Raw genomic sequence first — 14,859 nt, forward strand, 5'->3', positions numbered from 1 at the left:
AGCACCTCTTAAATTAATTAGCAATGGGAGCAAAAATTCCAGGTTCAAGAAACCTGAGAAGAACCAGTAATTAACAGTATCTCTGTGACGAATAATTTTCCTTTCTCCACATCAAAGTGGAGATTAAAGTTTATGCCATATTATAACTTAGCAATATTATATTACTTAGCAATTTACAGGACAGGATCAATTTTGCTTTGAGGTCTTTGGACCCAGTTTAAAATAGAGACAAACAAAACAAAAATAAACAAAATTACTCTTACCATGTAAGAGGCCAATCCCAAGGCTGTTGTTTCGTGGAATGTTCTCTTCCTCAAGCTATCTTAGCATGACTTTTAATAACATTCCTGACTACCTAGCCTAATACTACCCATTTAATTGCACAAGTTCTGGAAATGACAAAGAACATAGACTTATGTCAAGAACTCGAATGAGATACAAAGAAAATGTCAGCTGGACTGCAGAACACTTAGGTGCTCTACATACATATATATATATATATATTTTTTTTTTTTTTTTTTAATAAACACACATCTCCTATACAGTCAGGTCAACAATTTATTTCTGTAATTGTAAGCTAGCCAAATAAGTTAATGAATCTGTTCTCATAATTCTCCCACCTTCCTTATCTGATCTCATTTTGGACTGAACTGTATATGTACAGTGCTTCTCAGACCCTTCTCTCTGTGCCTCATTCCATTTGGCACAGTACAAAGAATTTGGGAGCAATAACCCTCCTTACAGTTCAAAACAAACGGGACAAGTGAAAAATAGATCTGCCCCAAAATTCAATTCTTTAAAACTATCTGATATGCATAAATTTAAGTATATTTCATAGGAAGTAAAAAGCACATTTCCTATTCTGTTCAATGTGACAGAATCCTATCTTCTTAACAGAAATTGACACTTTCAAAAACAAAGTCCTTGAGTTACAGTAAAGAGCTATTTGAAATCCCATAGCTAACACTGATCATCAAGGTAACGAAACTGATGGAATTTCTAGGCCTGCATTAGACACGGGACACTAATTTTTAAATCTACTGTGAAACAGACTTCAGTAACATAATGGAAAGTGTAGAAAACTGCATATTCCTGTACATGCAAGAAAAATGTTTGAAATATCCTATTTTCTCTCTCGATGGACATGCATTCTTTCACATATTATCATTATAGGAATCAAACCTATGCCCCTTTACCAGTGTAACGTGATCATATAGTATAATTAGTGTTTCAACAGTGCCATGGATTTGGACCAGATCTGTAATGTAAACATTAGCCAAATATAGTACATCCTTGTGCCCAGTGCTCACATAATCGTGTAACTTAAGGCACTCACTTGATATGCTTTCTTTTCTGGGGGCAAAGTTAAGGCTGCTGTGGCAATTCTCAATTTCATAATATAAGACAGTTTAAATTTCGCAGTAAATGCTACGTTAATTTTCACAGTATTAAAATTTAAAGAGGTGGAAACAAGATAAAAAAAGATCACAGTACTGCAATCATAACACGTGGCAAAAAAAGAAACAGTAAGGAAACTCCTAGGCCAAAACTCAACCATTTCAGTATTCCTCAACTACCTATTTGCTGGTGTCCTCCCACCCCCAGGAATACAGTCCAGCTTAACTAGGACATGGGAATTAACAGAGCAATTCAGATCATGACAGACATGCACAAGCTAAACCGAACAATCATTATTAGATGTTAACACACAGCAGTCTTACAGAAGAGACACTTTTTGCCTAAACCAATGCTTTTTATAGATGGCTTAAGTGCTACACCATGAAATTTCATAGATTCTTTAATTGATATACTGTAGCATTCTGCCTTATACAGATGTTACCTATATGAATGTTTAACACTGTCGAACTATATCTCTGCTGTCTTGTAAGAGAAAGTTCCAGAAACTATTTGTGCCCCAAAAAAAAGTACAGATTTTAAACTAATTGTGCACCTCTTAATACATACTGTTGGTTTTTTTGTTTGGTTTTGTTTTTTGTTTTTTTCTTTTCCAAAAACATACAGAACCCTCAAGTTAGATTTTCCATAGTAGCTGGACAACAAAGCTATTGCTTTGACACTGAAAAATCCCATACCTTCTGTTCTCCCTTACATAAACAATTTTAGGATCAATGCCATACTCCTAAGACTGAGTCACTAGCCACTGTGTGGCACCACCTGTAATGACAATTTACACAAGAGTAAAAGCAAGCTTCAACATTTATTTTTCTTAGTCTCATCCAATACGTTATTCACCTTTTTTAGCTGCCCAAAGGAGATTCTTTCTTTCCGCAGACCATAATCTCTCATAATTCATCCCCACATGTACAACAGCAAATGTTCCTTGCCTACAGTTGTTTTTACAAGTTTAACATAAGCAGTAGAAAAGCAGGCAACAGTTCTTGGCAAGTCAAGACTATTGTCTTTCAGCTGGACCCATTGCTGGGACTCCCTGCAGCATTTAGTGTGGAATATATGACATGACAGAACATGTGACTAACAAAAGCCTCTCTCTCCTGCCTCTCTCCCTTCCTTTCACAGAAGGTCCAGAAGCTGGTTCCTCTCTGTCAGAAATACAGTGAAAGGCAGGAAATGCTGCGTAGTCCACCCACTTGCCAGGCAAAGAATATAAAAACACAAAGCAATAGTTCTGCAGCTCATCTATAGGACAGCAAACATAGGGCTAGCAGTCTGTTTTTCCAAGCTGGTTTGTAAGTGTAATCTCGCATAAAACAATATAATTAATGAAAGGGTTAACGAAAGTGGTCCACAGACTTAATATTTTGTACCAGGTCATTGGTAGAGTCTTCCCTGCTTCCTTTCCCTCCAAATGCCAGAGACAGGTAAGAAAGCAGAGGAAGAACAATGTTAGCAGACAATTAGAATTACTGTCTCTCCTGTTACATTTGCTTTGTTACTTGGCAGCACTTCGATGCAACTGCATGAGCAACCATTTTACTCTGAACTCTCTCATCTTTTGTGCCAAGAAATTAACAGATTACAACAAGGTTTCATAAAGGCTCAGTGTTAGTCAAACGCATCTCCCTGTAATGTTAATGTAAGCAGCATTAAAGATGAGATTGACTTACTGTGAGTATCCTTCACAGAGATTTTTCTTACTTGAGGTAACTGGATGTATGCCAAAATAAAAGTCCCAGAGCAAATCTAGAGAGGTGAAGAAGGGTAAAGTGAACCTCTTTGCCTTTTGGACTAAGCTCAAATCAAAAACAATATCTTCAAGAGGACAGAAATACGGGCTTAAGGGAAAAAAGAAAAAAAAGTTGTGTCAAATCCCACCTCCTTTTGAACAAAAGGAACAAGTCTAAACATTGGTCATAATACACTGACTCCATGCAGAAATGAATATTGACAACAGGTTAAATATTAGAACAGACTAACAGAAACTGAAGGAAAAACAGAAATTTGGGGAAAGGTAAACATTAATTTGTGTGCCAAATTAAATCAGAACTACTAGTTTAATCCCTCTTTTTGTATTTAGGCACGCTATCACCACCAAGACACCTGATTAAAAGATTACAGCAACAAGAACTGATTAACCAAGACCTCTCCTGCTGAACTCATCATTACTTCCAGTATGACTGACCACTGCTATAACAAAAAAAAAAAAAAAAAAAAAATCACATAAAAACAAACAACAAAAGACTGTGTTCATGGTACTTTCAAGACTAAAATGCACCACACCAATGCTGGAAAGGTACTGCAGAAACAGCAGACCAGCCAGCATGTGACAAGGACTTCCACCAAACATGTGGAAAAGAATCACAGAACAGTAGCATTTCTGGTGTTAAAGAACCTCATACAAACTACTGCAACTGTATACAAAAAAAGAGAGATTGGTTATGAACAAATATTCACAGAACTTGACCAACAGAAATTTCTGAATTATACTACTCTTGGTTTTTAATGAATGCTTTCCTTCAATATGCATCACTGTATCATGTACAGTATCTAGCAGAAATCCCCAGGGGTTAATACTGGTCTCATTTAACATTGTCATCGATGACCTGGATGAAGGGATAGGGTACACCCTCAGCAAGTTTGCTGATGATATTCTGGGAGGAGTGGCTGGAACACCAGAAGGCTGTGCTGCCATTCAGCAGGACCTGGATAAACTGCATAGTTGTGTGCAAAACAACCTGATGAGCTTCAACAAGAGCAAGTGTGGAGTCCTACACCTGGGGAGGAATAACAACACACATCAGTACAGATTAGGGAGTGACTTGCTGGAGAGGCGCTTTACAGAGAAGGACCTGGGGGTCCTGCTGGACAAGAGGTTGATCATGAACCAGCAGTGCCCTTGTGGACAAGAAGGCCAATGGTATTCTGGGGTGCATCAAGAACAGTGTAGCCAGCAGGTCAAAGGAAGTGATCCTCCCCCTCTACTCTCCCCTGGGGAGGCCACATTTGGAGTACTGTGTCCAGTTTTGGGCTCCCCAGTTCAAAGGAAAACAGGCAACTTCTAGAGAGTCCAGCAGAGAGCTACAAAGATGATTACAGGCCTGGAGCTTCTCCCTTGTGAGAAAAGGCTGAGACCTGGGACTGGAAATCTTATCAGTGCTTACAAATATCTGAAGGGCAAGTGCCAAGTGGATGGGGCCAGACTCTTTTCAGTGGTGCCCAGTGACACAACAAGGGGCAACTCGCACAAACTGGAACTCAGGAAGTTCCATATCAACATGAGAAATGACTTCTTTGAGGGCAACAAAGCACTGGAACAGGCTACCCAGAGAGGCTGTGGAGTCTTCTGCCTGACACCTTTCTGTGGAACTCACTCTAGGGAACTAGGGAACCTAGTTTAGCAGGTAGTTTCCACTAGATGATCTCCAGAGATCCCTTCCAACTCCTAAGATTCTGCGGTTCTGTGTTGGTTTCAATCCTTCATAACTTCAGCTGCACTTTCTTTACACAAAGCAAAGGAACAACCTTCACTCACAGAAGGCTACATTCTTAACATAAAATGCACAGCAAAGCTGATCTGGGGATAAGTACACATAAAACTTTGCAAAATAAAGCTAGCTGAACATTGTTGGTAGAATCTCCTTTCACTGAACTTGCAAACAGAATTGTGTGGGAAAAAAAAACAATAGGCAAGACAAAAAAGAAAACTACACTTGCAGAAAACTTATTGAAGTCAGCAAATTTAGCAATTAGCAACTTTAGAAATCAGGAAATCTAAATAGAAAATCTCCTTGTCCATGTGTTCTACATATGGCTGCAATCACTATAGAAAACAGTATTCATCACCATACTGTCATAAGCGCTCAAGGAGATAGCATTCACCAGCGAACTGCAAAAGACTAGGCTCTTGTGTTAGTATCAGACTATACAAGGCTGCCCCTCCATCTTTGCCCCTCTGTAGCCATATTAATTGAGAAATCAGTAATAACAACATAGAGGTTACACAGCGCAACCCCTGAGTACAGATAAAATTCTACCGATTACATTATTTTTCCTATGAATTTTTCCCACTAATCTCCCAAACTCAGGATTCCTTCAACTTCAGGCCCTGCCTCCTTCAATCCTTCAGGTCAGGACTTAAATTAGGAGTAAACTTGCTAGACACCAAAAAACCAATATACAGAAAGTTCTTGAAGCCCTCTACTCTCTAGGATTTTATCTCAGTTTCCTAGTACAAAGTCACTAAGGCTCCTTCCAACCTGATTGGTATAACATTTTTTTTCTGTTCCTCTCTGTTCAGTTTAGCACCTGATCCTTCCTCCCCCTTAGCCTACTGACTTCTCCCCTACTCCCCCTCGAGTTCCTTCTCCAGTCTAGCCCAGTCACCTCCACAGACATGCCACATAAGGAAGAGCTCTCATGGTCCTGCATCTGCAGCTCTCATGGTTCTATGAATGCATGAGGCTGACATAGTTCATCATACCTTTATTATGAAAATACACAGAGTAGTCCAAGCAGTCATAAATCAGCGAAGTCTGTACTCAGCAGACAGTCCTATTTTAACAACATCACTATAACCACTAACGTTTTGTTCCCACAGTTCAGCTGATTATTAGAGACATGCAGTGATTCAAACTCAGAAATACAATCAGCTTTTTACTAGTTAATGCAGTTTGCTTCCTTGTTTTTGGATTTATAACAGAGTTTATGGAAATAAACACAATAGCTCTTAGTCACTTCCACCTTCAAAAATACCAGGCATTAGAACAGCATGGCAGAGTTTGCATTATAGCAGAGAATTTAGACAGTAGCAGGAAAAACGTTCAAAAGAACTGAAGAAAAAAATTTCTGTTGTATATTTTGAAACTAAGATCAGTCTTTAAGTTAATGTTATCACTTCAGTGTTATCACAGATAAGAGAATTCATGCTGGAAAAAACCTGAGGTCACCTAGTCAAACTGCTGTTCAACACAGGGTCAGCTATGAGACATAACGAAACGATCACGATATCTTAGATAACACTGACACTCATGATTAACCCTCTACTCTTCTCAAGAGATATTAACAGGAACACTCATCTCTCCACACAGCAGAATCACAGAGTGAGATACTGAACCATTAAGGTTGAAAAGACCACTAAGATCATTTAGTCCAACGATCAACCCATGCCTCTGACCACTCAGTGCAACATCTACCTTTACATGAAAACCTTCAGGGATGGTGACTCAACTGCCTCCCTAGGCACCCTGTTCCAACACTTCATCACTCTTTCTGAGAAGAAAGATAACATCCAACCTAAACATTCTTCCCAGAGGCAACTTAGGGCCATTACCTCTAGTCCTACTGCTAGTTACCTAGGAAGTCGACCCCCACCACACTACAACCTCCTTTCAGGTAGCTGTAGCTCCTGGTAGCTCCTCCAGGGTAGCCTCCTTTTCTCCAGACAAAGCAATCTCAGTTCCCTCAGCCACTCCTTCATAAGACTTCTGTTCCAGACCCTTCACCAGTTTAGTTGCCCTTCTTTGGGCATGCTCCAGAGCCTCAATGTCCTTCTTGTAGAGAGGGGCCCAAAACTCAACACAGCACTCAAGGGCAGCCTCACCAGTGCAGAGTACAGAGCGACAATCACCTCTCTAGTCCTGCTGACTACCCTATTTCTTTTACAAGCTAAGATGCCATTGGCTTTCTTGGCCATGTGGGCATACTGCTGTCTCACGTTCAGCCAGTTGTCAACTAACAACCCCAGATCCTTTTCCTCCATGCAGCTTTTCCAGCCACTCTGCCCAAAGCCTATAACAATGCACTGGTTACATTTTTGTAATCGAAATGCAGGACCTAGCACTTGGTCTTGCTAGAGCTTAAAAAATCTTCCAACTCAGGGGTCTAAGAACCCTGAGGATAACTGGCCTGACTATTAAAGACAGAAGGAAAGAAAACATTGAGAAGCTCAGCCGTTCCCTCATTCTCAGTGACAATGTTCCCTGCCACATCTAATAAAGGCAAGAGATTCTCCTTGGCTATCCTACTGCTATTAATTAAAAATATTTTACAAATATATTACCTTTAACACTAGTGTCCAGACTAAGTTCTTGCTGGGCTTTTGCCTTTCTAATTTTTCCTCTGCATACCCTCACAACATCCTTGTACTTTTCTCGAGTTGCCTGACCATTCTTCCAAAGATCATGAACTCTCTTTTTTCCCTCAGAGTCTCAGCAAAAGCTCTCCGTTAGCCAGGCAAGTCTTCTTCCCTGACGGCTCATCTTCTGGCACAGGGGGACAGCCTGTTCCTGAACCTTTAAGATTTCCATCTTGAGCAATGTCCAGCACTCCTGGATCAACCCTTTTGCCTTTCATAACTAACTATCAAGGGATTCACACAATCAACACCCTAAACAGTCCGAAGTCTGCCCTCTAGACGTCCAGATTAGCAATTTTGCTGACCTCCCTCCTGACTTCAAGCTCTTAAAGCGCAGTAGAGAGGGAACAAGTCGCAGAAATCTTTCTCCTAGGTCTCTAACTTGTCTAATCAAAATGAAAAGCAGAGGCTGACACTTCAACCAACGCCCTGAGTTCAGTGTAAAATGTTCCCATTGCTCTTCTATATGTCACTTTAGCCTCGTCAATCTGAATGAGAGCAGCTGTGTTTTCATTTCATCCTTAGTCTAACAAAAAAATTCTTCCAGTTCTACAACAGTAAACATACCCTTTTGATACTCTGACTTCTCGTTACATCTCTATGAAGTCTTAATTTATTACACACGGTTGATGTCCAGAAATTACCAAGGTGTGTGGTAAATCTTCATGAGAGTGTACTAATAGCTATTCTGTACAGCATAAAATGGAAATGATAGGGGGAACCAAGCAAAGACAGAACCTACTGAATCTGAAAACCTAAATGCAGAACAAACCGTACAGTGTACAGAAATCACACTGACACAGTGAAGGAACTTGGGAACTTGGGTGGCCAAGGTTGTGTTTTCCTAAGAGTAATGAGACGCTGGCAATAAGTCATGGATTGGTTGCCCCCCCCCCCTTCGCACTGCACCATGCATTCATTTGTTGGCCATGCGTAGAGTGCATGACCCAGCTCAGGGTATAAAGATATCCTAAAGAGGACAGGACGGTGAGGTGACTTACACGGAGGATACTGCTGCCTCCACAGGGATGCCCACAAGGTCCTGAGCCTACCAATCCTGCACCTTATGTCCAACACGAGATGTGCTGGCTAATCATCCTTCTGGGATCTCCTGGTGGATCAGTATGTATGCATGCAGTAAAACACTTAAACGTTTGCTTTGGATGACTGCGTGTGTGAACTTGTGTTTTGTGTGGATGCCTCATCCCCGATTCCAAACACCCTGATACAACGGGATGGAGGAGAGAACCAGGAGAAAAACTAGAACTCGTGGGTTGAAATAAAAACTAAGACAGAGAAAAGGAAAAAAAAGAATTGACAATTACATATACAGATAGAGTGTCAGGGACCTAAAAGCCCCTGACTGAAGAATGATCCTGGGATGGAGCAAAGTATTCTGACAGTTCTAAGGGAACTGGTGTTTGTGGCTGTAGCTGCAAATATCTTATTTTGTAGAGAGAGCTGACCCTGGTAGTTTATCTTGTTTTCACAAAGACTTGTTTTGCAAGAAGGTGTTGCTCTTGGGCTCTGTATCACACATTGGCCACACAGGTACAGCATGCAAGTGGAAAAAACCCTGGGGAGAATAAAAGTAGGAGAGAGGCTGTGGTGGGGAAGAGAGGAAAAGTGCACTTTGAAACAGGGGTTACCTTGCTGGCACTACCTATTGAATCCACCACTGGCACATTCCTTCTCTCTCCTTTTTGGCTGTTTGCTGTCTCTCAAGTGTCAGTAAGTAATAGCGCACTTGCTTAGGCAGTTTCTGCTTCCTGCTTATGGGGATTATCTAAAAATGAATGCATATTTCATATGCTTTCAAACAGGGAAAAAGGACAATCTAGCTAAGTAGTTGGGTCAACTTCACGTTGGTACCTGCAAAAAAAATCATGAATTCACAGAATCATGATGTTTGGAAGCAGCCTCTCAAGATCATTTAGTCCAGTCTCTTTACTCATGCTGGGTCAGCTGCAGCAGGTTGCAAAGGACTGTGTCCAGCTGGGTTTTACACATTGATAAGATTTGCCCCTTGAGTCTCTTCTGCTCCAGGCTGAACAGTCACAGCACTCCCAGCCTCTCCTCATACAAAAGATGCCCTAGTCCCTTCATTGTTTTTGTGAAGCTTTTCTGGATGAGTTCCAATATGTCCATATCTTTCTTTTACTGAGGAACAGTGCTTCAGAGGTGGCCTCACCCCAGCTGAGCAGAGGACCATTTTCCTTGAGCTGCTGACAACATTGCTCTCCCTAGTGTGGCCCTTTTTGCTGCTGGACTTCTTTGCCACAAGCGTGTGTGTCAGCTTGTTGCCAGCCAGAACCTCACAGTCCATTTCTACAGAACTGTTTTCCAGATGTTTGGCCCAGTGACTGAAGCATTATACACAATCCAGAGGCCAATGAAATTAAAGTACCATGGAAGCCTATCTTGAGATTTGTCCTTCTTAGGCTCTGGAGAGGGTGACAATACTAGGGGATGCAGTGAATGTGCTCCAGAGCATGGCTCCAATTTTCAGAGTGCTAGATATACCAGAGAAATGGGCCATCAGGAAAAGACTTCTGCTGAAAAAGATCAGGACAACTAAGGTGCAGACGGAGTTAAACTTAGCAAGAAACATGAAAAATAACAAGAAGGGATTCTTTAGACACACTGGGCAGAAGAGACAGGCAAAGGAAAGAGTACCCCCAATAAACAAGAATGGAGAACTAGCTTCATCAGACATGGAAAAGGCTGGGGCATTTAACTAGATCACTGTCTTGGTCTTCAGCACCAGTCAGGTTTCCCACGACACTCACATCTCTGAAATTCTAAGTGGGAAACACAGGAGCATCATCTCTTCCACTGTAAGAGAGATCAAGTCCAAGACTACCTCATGAGATCAAACATGAGTCTACAGTGCCAGATGACATGCATCCCAGGATCCTGATGGAGTTGTTTTACGTGGGGGGGATGGCATCGGCCATCCCAAGCAGGAACCTGTCTCCATTCATCATCTCCCAGGTCCCCCCTCCCTCTGCATTGCTGCAGTAGGGTAGAGGATCCACTGCTACTTGTGGAGTGTTCCCCTAGTGCCTCTCTTGCAAGGATGCAAATGATGCTGCAGTAGTTATATTCTGACCCCATAGTCGTCTCATGCAGCTTTATTAATAATGAGCTTTATTAATAATAATAAAAAACACCAAACACGCATCCCTCAAACCAAAATACCAGAATTTTCACAACTCCATTACAGAAAAGGCCTAGGGTGTAAGAACCGCAGCTTGAACAGCATAAGTCTAAAAGTTTGAAAGGGAAATATCTGTAGGCAGAAGCTATATTAGCTCCATCCGTTTTCATTCCTGGAGTTCAGTAAAATGTAAGCTGGAAACAAAAGGCAGAGAAAGAAGTCCGACAGCCCGCCAGGACTATGCCAGTCTTCCTCGCCAAGCCTCCTCTCCGTGTAACTGGCTCCCCACAGCACCCACAACGACCGGCTTTCCCACACCACCCCAGTCTTCCTACTCCCAAGGCCGGGAAGCATCTGCAACTTTCCCGCCAGCTGCCCGCGGCTTCGGAGCTCACCCTCGCTCATTAGACCAGATCAAACCGGACCGGACCGGGCTGAGTCGGGCCGAGTCCTGAGAGAGATCTGCAGAGGCGCCCCGGGAGACAACTCCAGATCCTGCCAGCGGAAATGGAAGAAGGGGGTTGGACCGAAGCTACTAAGTGGGGAGGAGCTGGGGGCGCTGCCCAAGGGTAAGCTCCAGCCCCATGAGGGGAGGGAACTCCGACGGCCCTGGAGTCGTACGTGCTCGTGTCTGCCCGTATGTCAAAGTGGCGTTCGGAGAAGAAAGGTGGGGCAATGGCGCAGCGGTTCCCCTGTCGGAGAGCTCTGCTTAGAGCCTGTTCACCAGAGATGCCCGACGTGCTCCGTTTGCCGCCCACACGCACCACGAGAGATCCCTGAGGCATCCCAGGGTAGATGCCGGGGGCAGTGCCCTTCTGCACCCTCCCAGAATTAGGGGACTGCTCCAAGGTTAGCTCACTCCAAGGCTGGAGGGGCACCTAACGTCTCCTTCCCTCATTTGCCTCTGCCGCCCTGAAGAGTCTGCGGTTGAACACCTCCTCTGCTGTAAAGGGCAGTGGAGCTCTTAGCCATGCTAAGCTGTCAGCCAACAAACTGAAATGAATAAATGAATGAAGCCTGCTGGTACCTAAACTGCTACTGCAGTTGGCAGATCTACAGCTAAACTGCTAGCTGCTCTCAAGCCTCTGACTATCAATATATTGCTGTAGATTCTAAAAGGCCTGTCTGATTTTTCTGCTCTTGTAACAGGAGACTACATTTGCATATTACATTATCTGTGATGCTGCATGAGAGAAGGCAATGAAGGAGATCTGAGAGCCTAGAGAAAGTCCATCACCTGCCTTCTTCTGAGCATAAAGTTCAACAAAAAGTTAATGGAGACAACACCACATGGTATTATAAAGAGATGTCTTCAGAGTACTAACACAGCTTGGGAAAGTTCTACTTTGGATCACTAGTTGGAAGTGGTCCCAAATTGAGGTAGAGATATTTACAAAAGTAGAGCGGTGCAGTTATGGACATGGGCCCGTTTGGAAGAACTGTATTTGACAGTGTGCATTGAACATCTCAAGGATCCTCTGTAAGTATTTATTCTCCGAATTGCAGAATGGCCCAGGTTGGAAGGGACCTCAAGGATCATGAAGCTCCAACCCCCCCCCACCACAGACAGGGCCACCGACCTCCACATTTTATACTAGACCAGGCTGCCCAGGGCTCCATCCAACCTGGCCTTGAACACCTCCAGGGACAGAGAAGCTTACTTCCTTCCTTAGAAGAAAGCTGAATTTCACATTTCTAGATCCATTTATACAGTTCCTTCCCTGTTGCTACACTTCTTTATTTAATGGCATGCTCACATCAATATATTCTCTCATAGTTTCCATCTGTCCTGTGTGTATATTCTTACATACTGCTTGATGCAGCAGTCTCTAAGCATCCTGATCATCATGGTGCCAATAACACAACTGCTATGTTTGCAACTCAATTCTGGTGAGAACTTGTGCAGCAGCATTCTGTTCTTCGTTTATTTATGTATAAATGTACACAAATGCTGCTATGTGTTTATCTTAGAGCAAATAAAAGAGGAAATCTCTCCTGCAATGCAGCAGGAGATAGAGACCTGTGAAGACAACCTCATTTGGCTCTTTGTTTCTAGGTTTCAAAATGCTCCATCTCCTGTATGCTGTAGTTGTGACGTAGTAACTCCTATTGTACCTGACAGCTGAAGGTTCTTCATTCAAAAATAGTGCTCAATAAGAGTAGCCTGGAGGTAAAGAATCATTTCCTCAAAAATGCGAAGTACAAGAAATGAGTATAGGCAATGGAGAACAGGTTTGACAGTTCAGTTGCTTTTCTTTGTTGTTGTTCTTTGTCTTAGCAGAGAGAGCATGATGCTATGTTCTTTACCTGTTGACACAAGCACAAGCAGTGTTACATCCAAGTGTACTGGATTCTTGTAGTTCTAGTCAAAGTCATTTTAGTGGCTCTAGATGAGCTCCTCAAGATGCGCTCCAGCAGGTCCATGTCTCTCCTTCACTGAAGATTCACAGCTCAACACAGTACTCCAGGTGAGGCCTCACGAGCACTGAATAGATGGGCAGAAGCACCTCGCTCGGACTGCTGGCCATGCTTCTTTTCTTGCAGCAAGGATACAGTTGACTGTCTGGGCTGCAAGGGCATATTGCTGGCTCATGTCCAGCTTGCCATCCACCAGTACTCCCAGGTCCTTTTTGACAGGGCTGTGCTTAATCTTTTCATCCCCCAGCTTGTACTGGTAGAAGAGATTGCCTTGTTGAATCTCATGAGATTCTCCTGAGCCCACTGCTCAAGCCCATCTAGCTCTCTTTGGATTGCATCTCATCTCTTGAGTGTGTCAACAATCACCACACAGCTTGAAGTTTCAAGTCTGCCAGAAAAAAAAAAAAAATCAATTTACATTTGCAAGACCATTTTCAGTTGATGTAAATACATGACCTGCAAATTTTCAAATGGTATATATAGAGTTGCAGTCAGATATTCAACTCAAAAATCTGATTGTGGCTCCTTAATAGACTTTCATAATCTCTGTCTTAGAAGAGAAAAATACCCTTCACTTCACAATCATACCATATTTGTGTCATCGTTTTTTGTCAGTATACACATTTTAAACAATTATCAATGATGAAGCACAGGAAGAGTCAGTTATCATCAAAAATCTGATGAATACCTTGACACCTCACTAAGAACCGCAACCACTGCCATCAAGTGAGAATGATGCTTTGGTTTCACAAAAACAAGGTCAAATATCCCACTAGTTTTACAGTTTTGTTCCTCTCACTTTTTTTTAACACTTTAAGAAAAAAAGTTAAAATTAAAATGATTTGTTGCTTATATATTAACAGTATTGTATATTTTGTGAGGGCTGCTTTGAAAGTAATGTCTCCTGCTTTATTTTGTTGGCCCATCAGAGGTGGATATTGATGTTATGGCAGTAGAGGCTGAATCTTCCCACAAGTATTCCATTACCTTTTGTTTCCGGTGTGGCAGATGGCAGCAGAAGGACAGTCTGACAAAATGGTGTCTGACATGGAAGTGTGTATGAGGAATCACAGAATTGCCTGGGTTGAAAAGGACCCCAGTGATCATCGAGTTTCAACCCCCCTGCTATGTGCAGGGTTGCCAACCACTAGACCAGGCTGCCCAGAGCCACATCCAGCCTGGTCTTGAATACCTCCAAGAATGGAGCATCCACAACCTTCTTGGGCAACCTGTTCCAGTGCGTCACAACCCTCTGGGTGAAAAACTTCTTCGAAATATTATCTAACCTAAATCTCCCCATCTCAGTTTAAAACCATTCCCCCTTGTTCTATCACTATCCATCCTCATAAACAACCATTCCCGCTCCTGCTTATATGCTCCTTTCAAGTACTAGAAGGCCACAATGAGGTCTCCCAAGAGCCTTCTCTTTTCCAAGCTAAACAAGCCTAGTTCCCTCCACCTTTCCTCACAGGAGAGGTGCTCCAGCCCTCTGGTCATCTTAGTGGCCTTCCCCTGGACCCACTCCAAAAGCTCTACATCCTTCCTGTAGTGGGGGCCCCAGGCCTGGACACAGTACTCCAGATGGGGTCTCACAAGAGCTGAGTAGAGAGGGACAATCACCTCCCTCTCCCTGCTGGCCAACCCCTTTTTTAATGCAGCCCACAACACAGTTGGGTCTTCTGGGCTGCACAAGCACACTGCTAGCTCACGTCCAGCTTTTCATCTACCA

At 42.7% G+C, this 14,859-nt stretch overlaps 1 protein-coding gene across 13 annotated transcripts in view; it reads right to left on the minus strand.

The window, feature by feature from the left end:
• The window catches only part of TSPAN9 (tetraspanin 9), a 133,823-nt gene extending 122,608 nt beyond the window's left edge, over positions 1-11,215 (minus strand). For 9 of the 13 annotated variants that reach the window (XR_005845308.2, XR_005845309.2, XR_005845312.2 and 6 more), the window contains exons 1-2: positions 11,108-11,215; positions 3,087-3,162 (exon numbers count right to left, since the gene is read on the minus strand). Coding sequence is in view for 1 of the 13 variants with exons in the window: in XM_046909682.1 (XP_046765638.1) it covers positions 11,108-11,117 (10 nt within the window). In the remaining 12 variants the exon portion in view is untranslated. The remainder of the gene's footprint in view (positions 1-3,086; positions 3,163-11,107) is intronic. The other 4 variants (XR_006933107.1, XR_006933106.1, XR_006933104.1 and 1 more) reach the window with 1 other exon arrangement.
• Positions 11,216-14,859: the final 3,644 nt, after the last annotated feature.

Source organism: Gallus gallus, chromosome 1 (genome assembly GCF_016699485.2).
Source record: "Gallus gallus isolate bGalGal1 chromosome 1, bGalGal1.mat.broiler.GRCg7b, whole genome shotgun sequence".
Classification (NCBI taxonomy): Eukaryota; Metazoa; Chordata; class Aves; order Galliformes; family Phasianidae; genus Gallus; species Gallus gallus.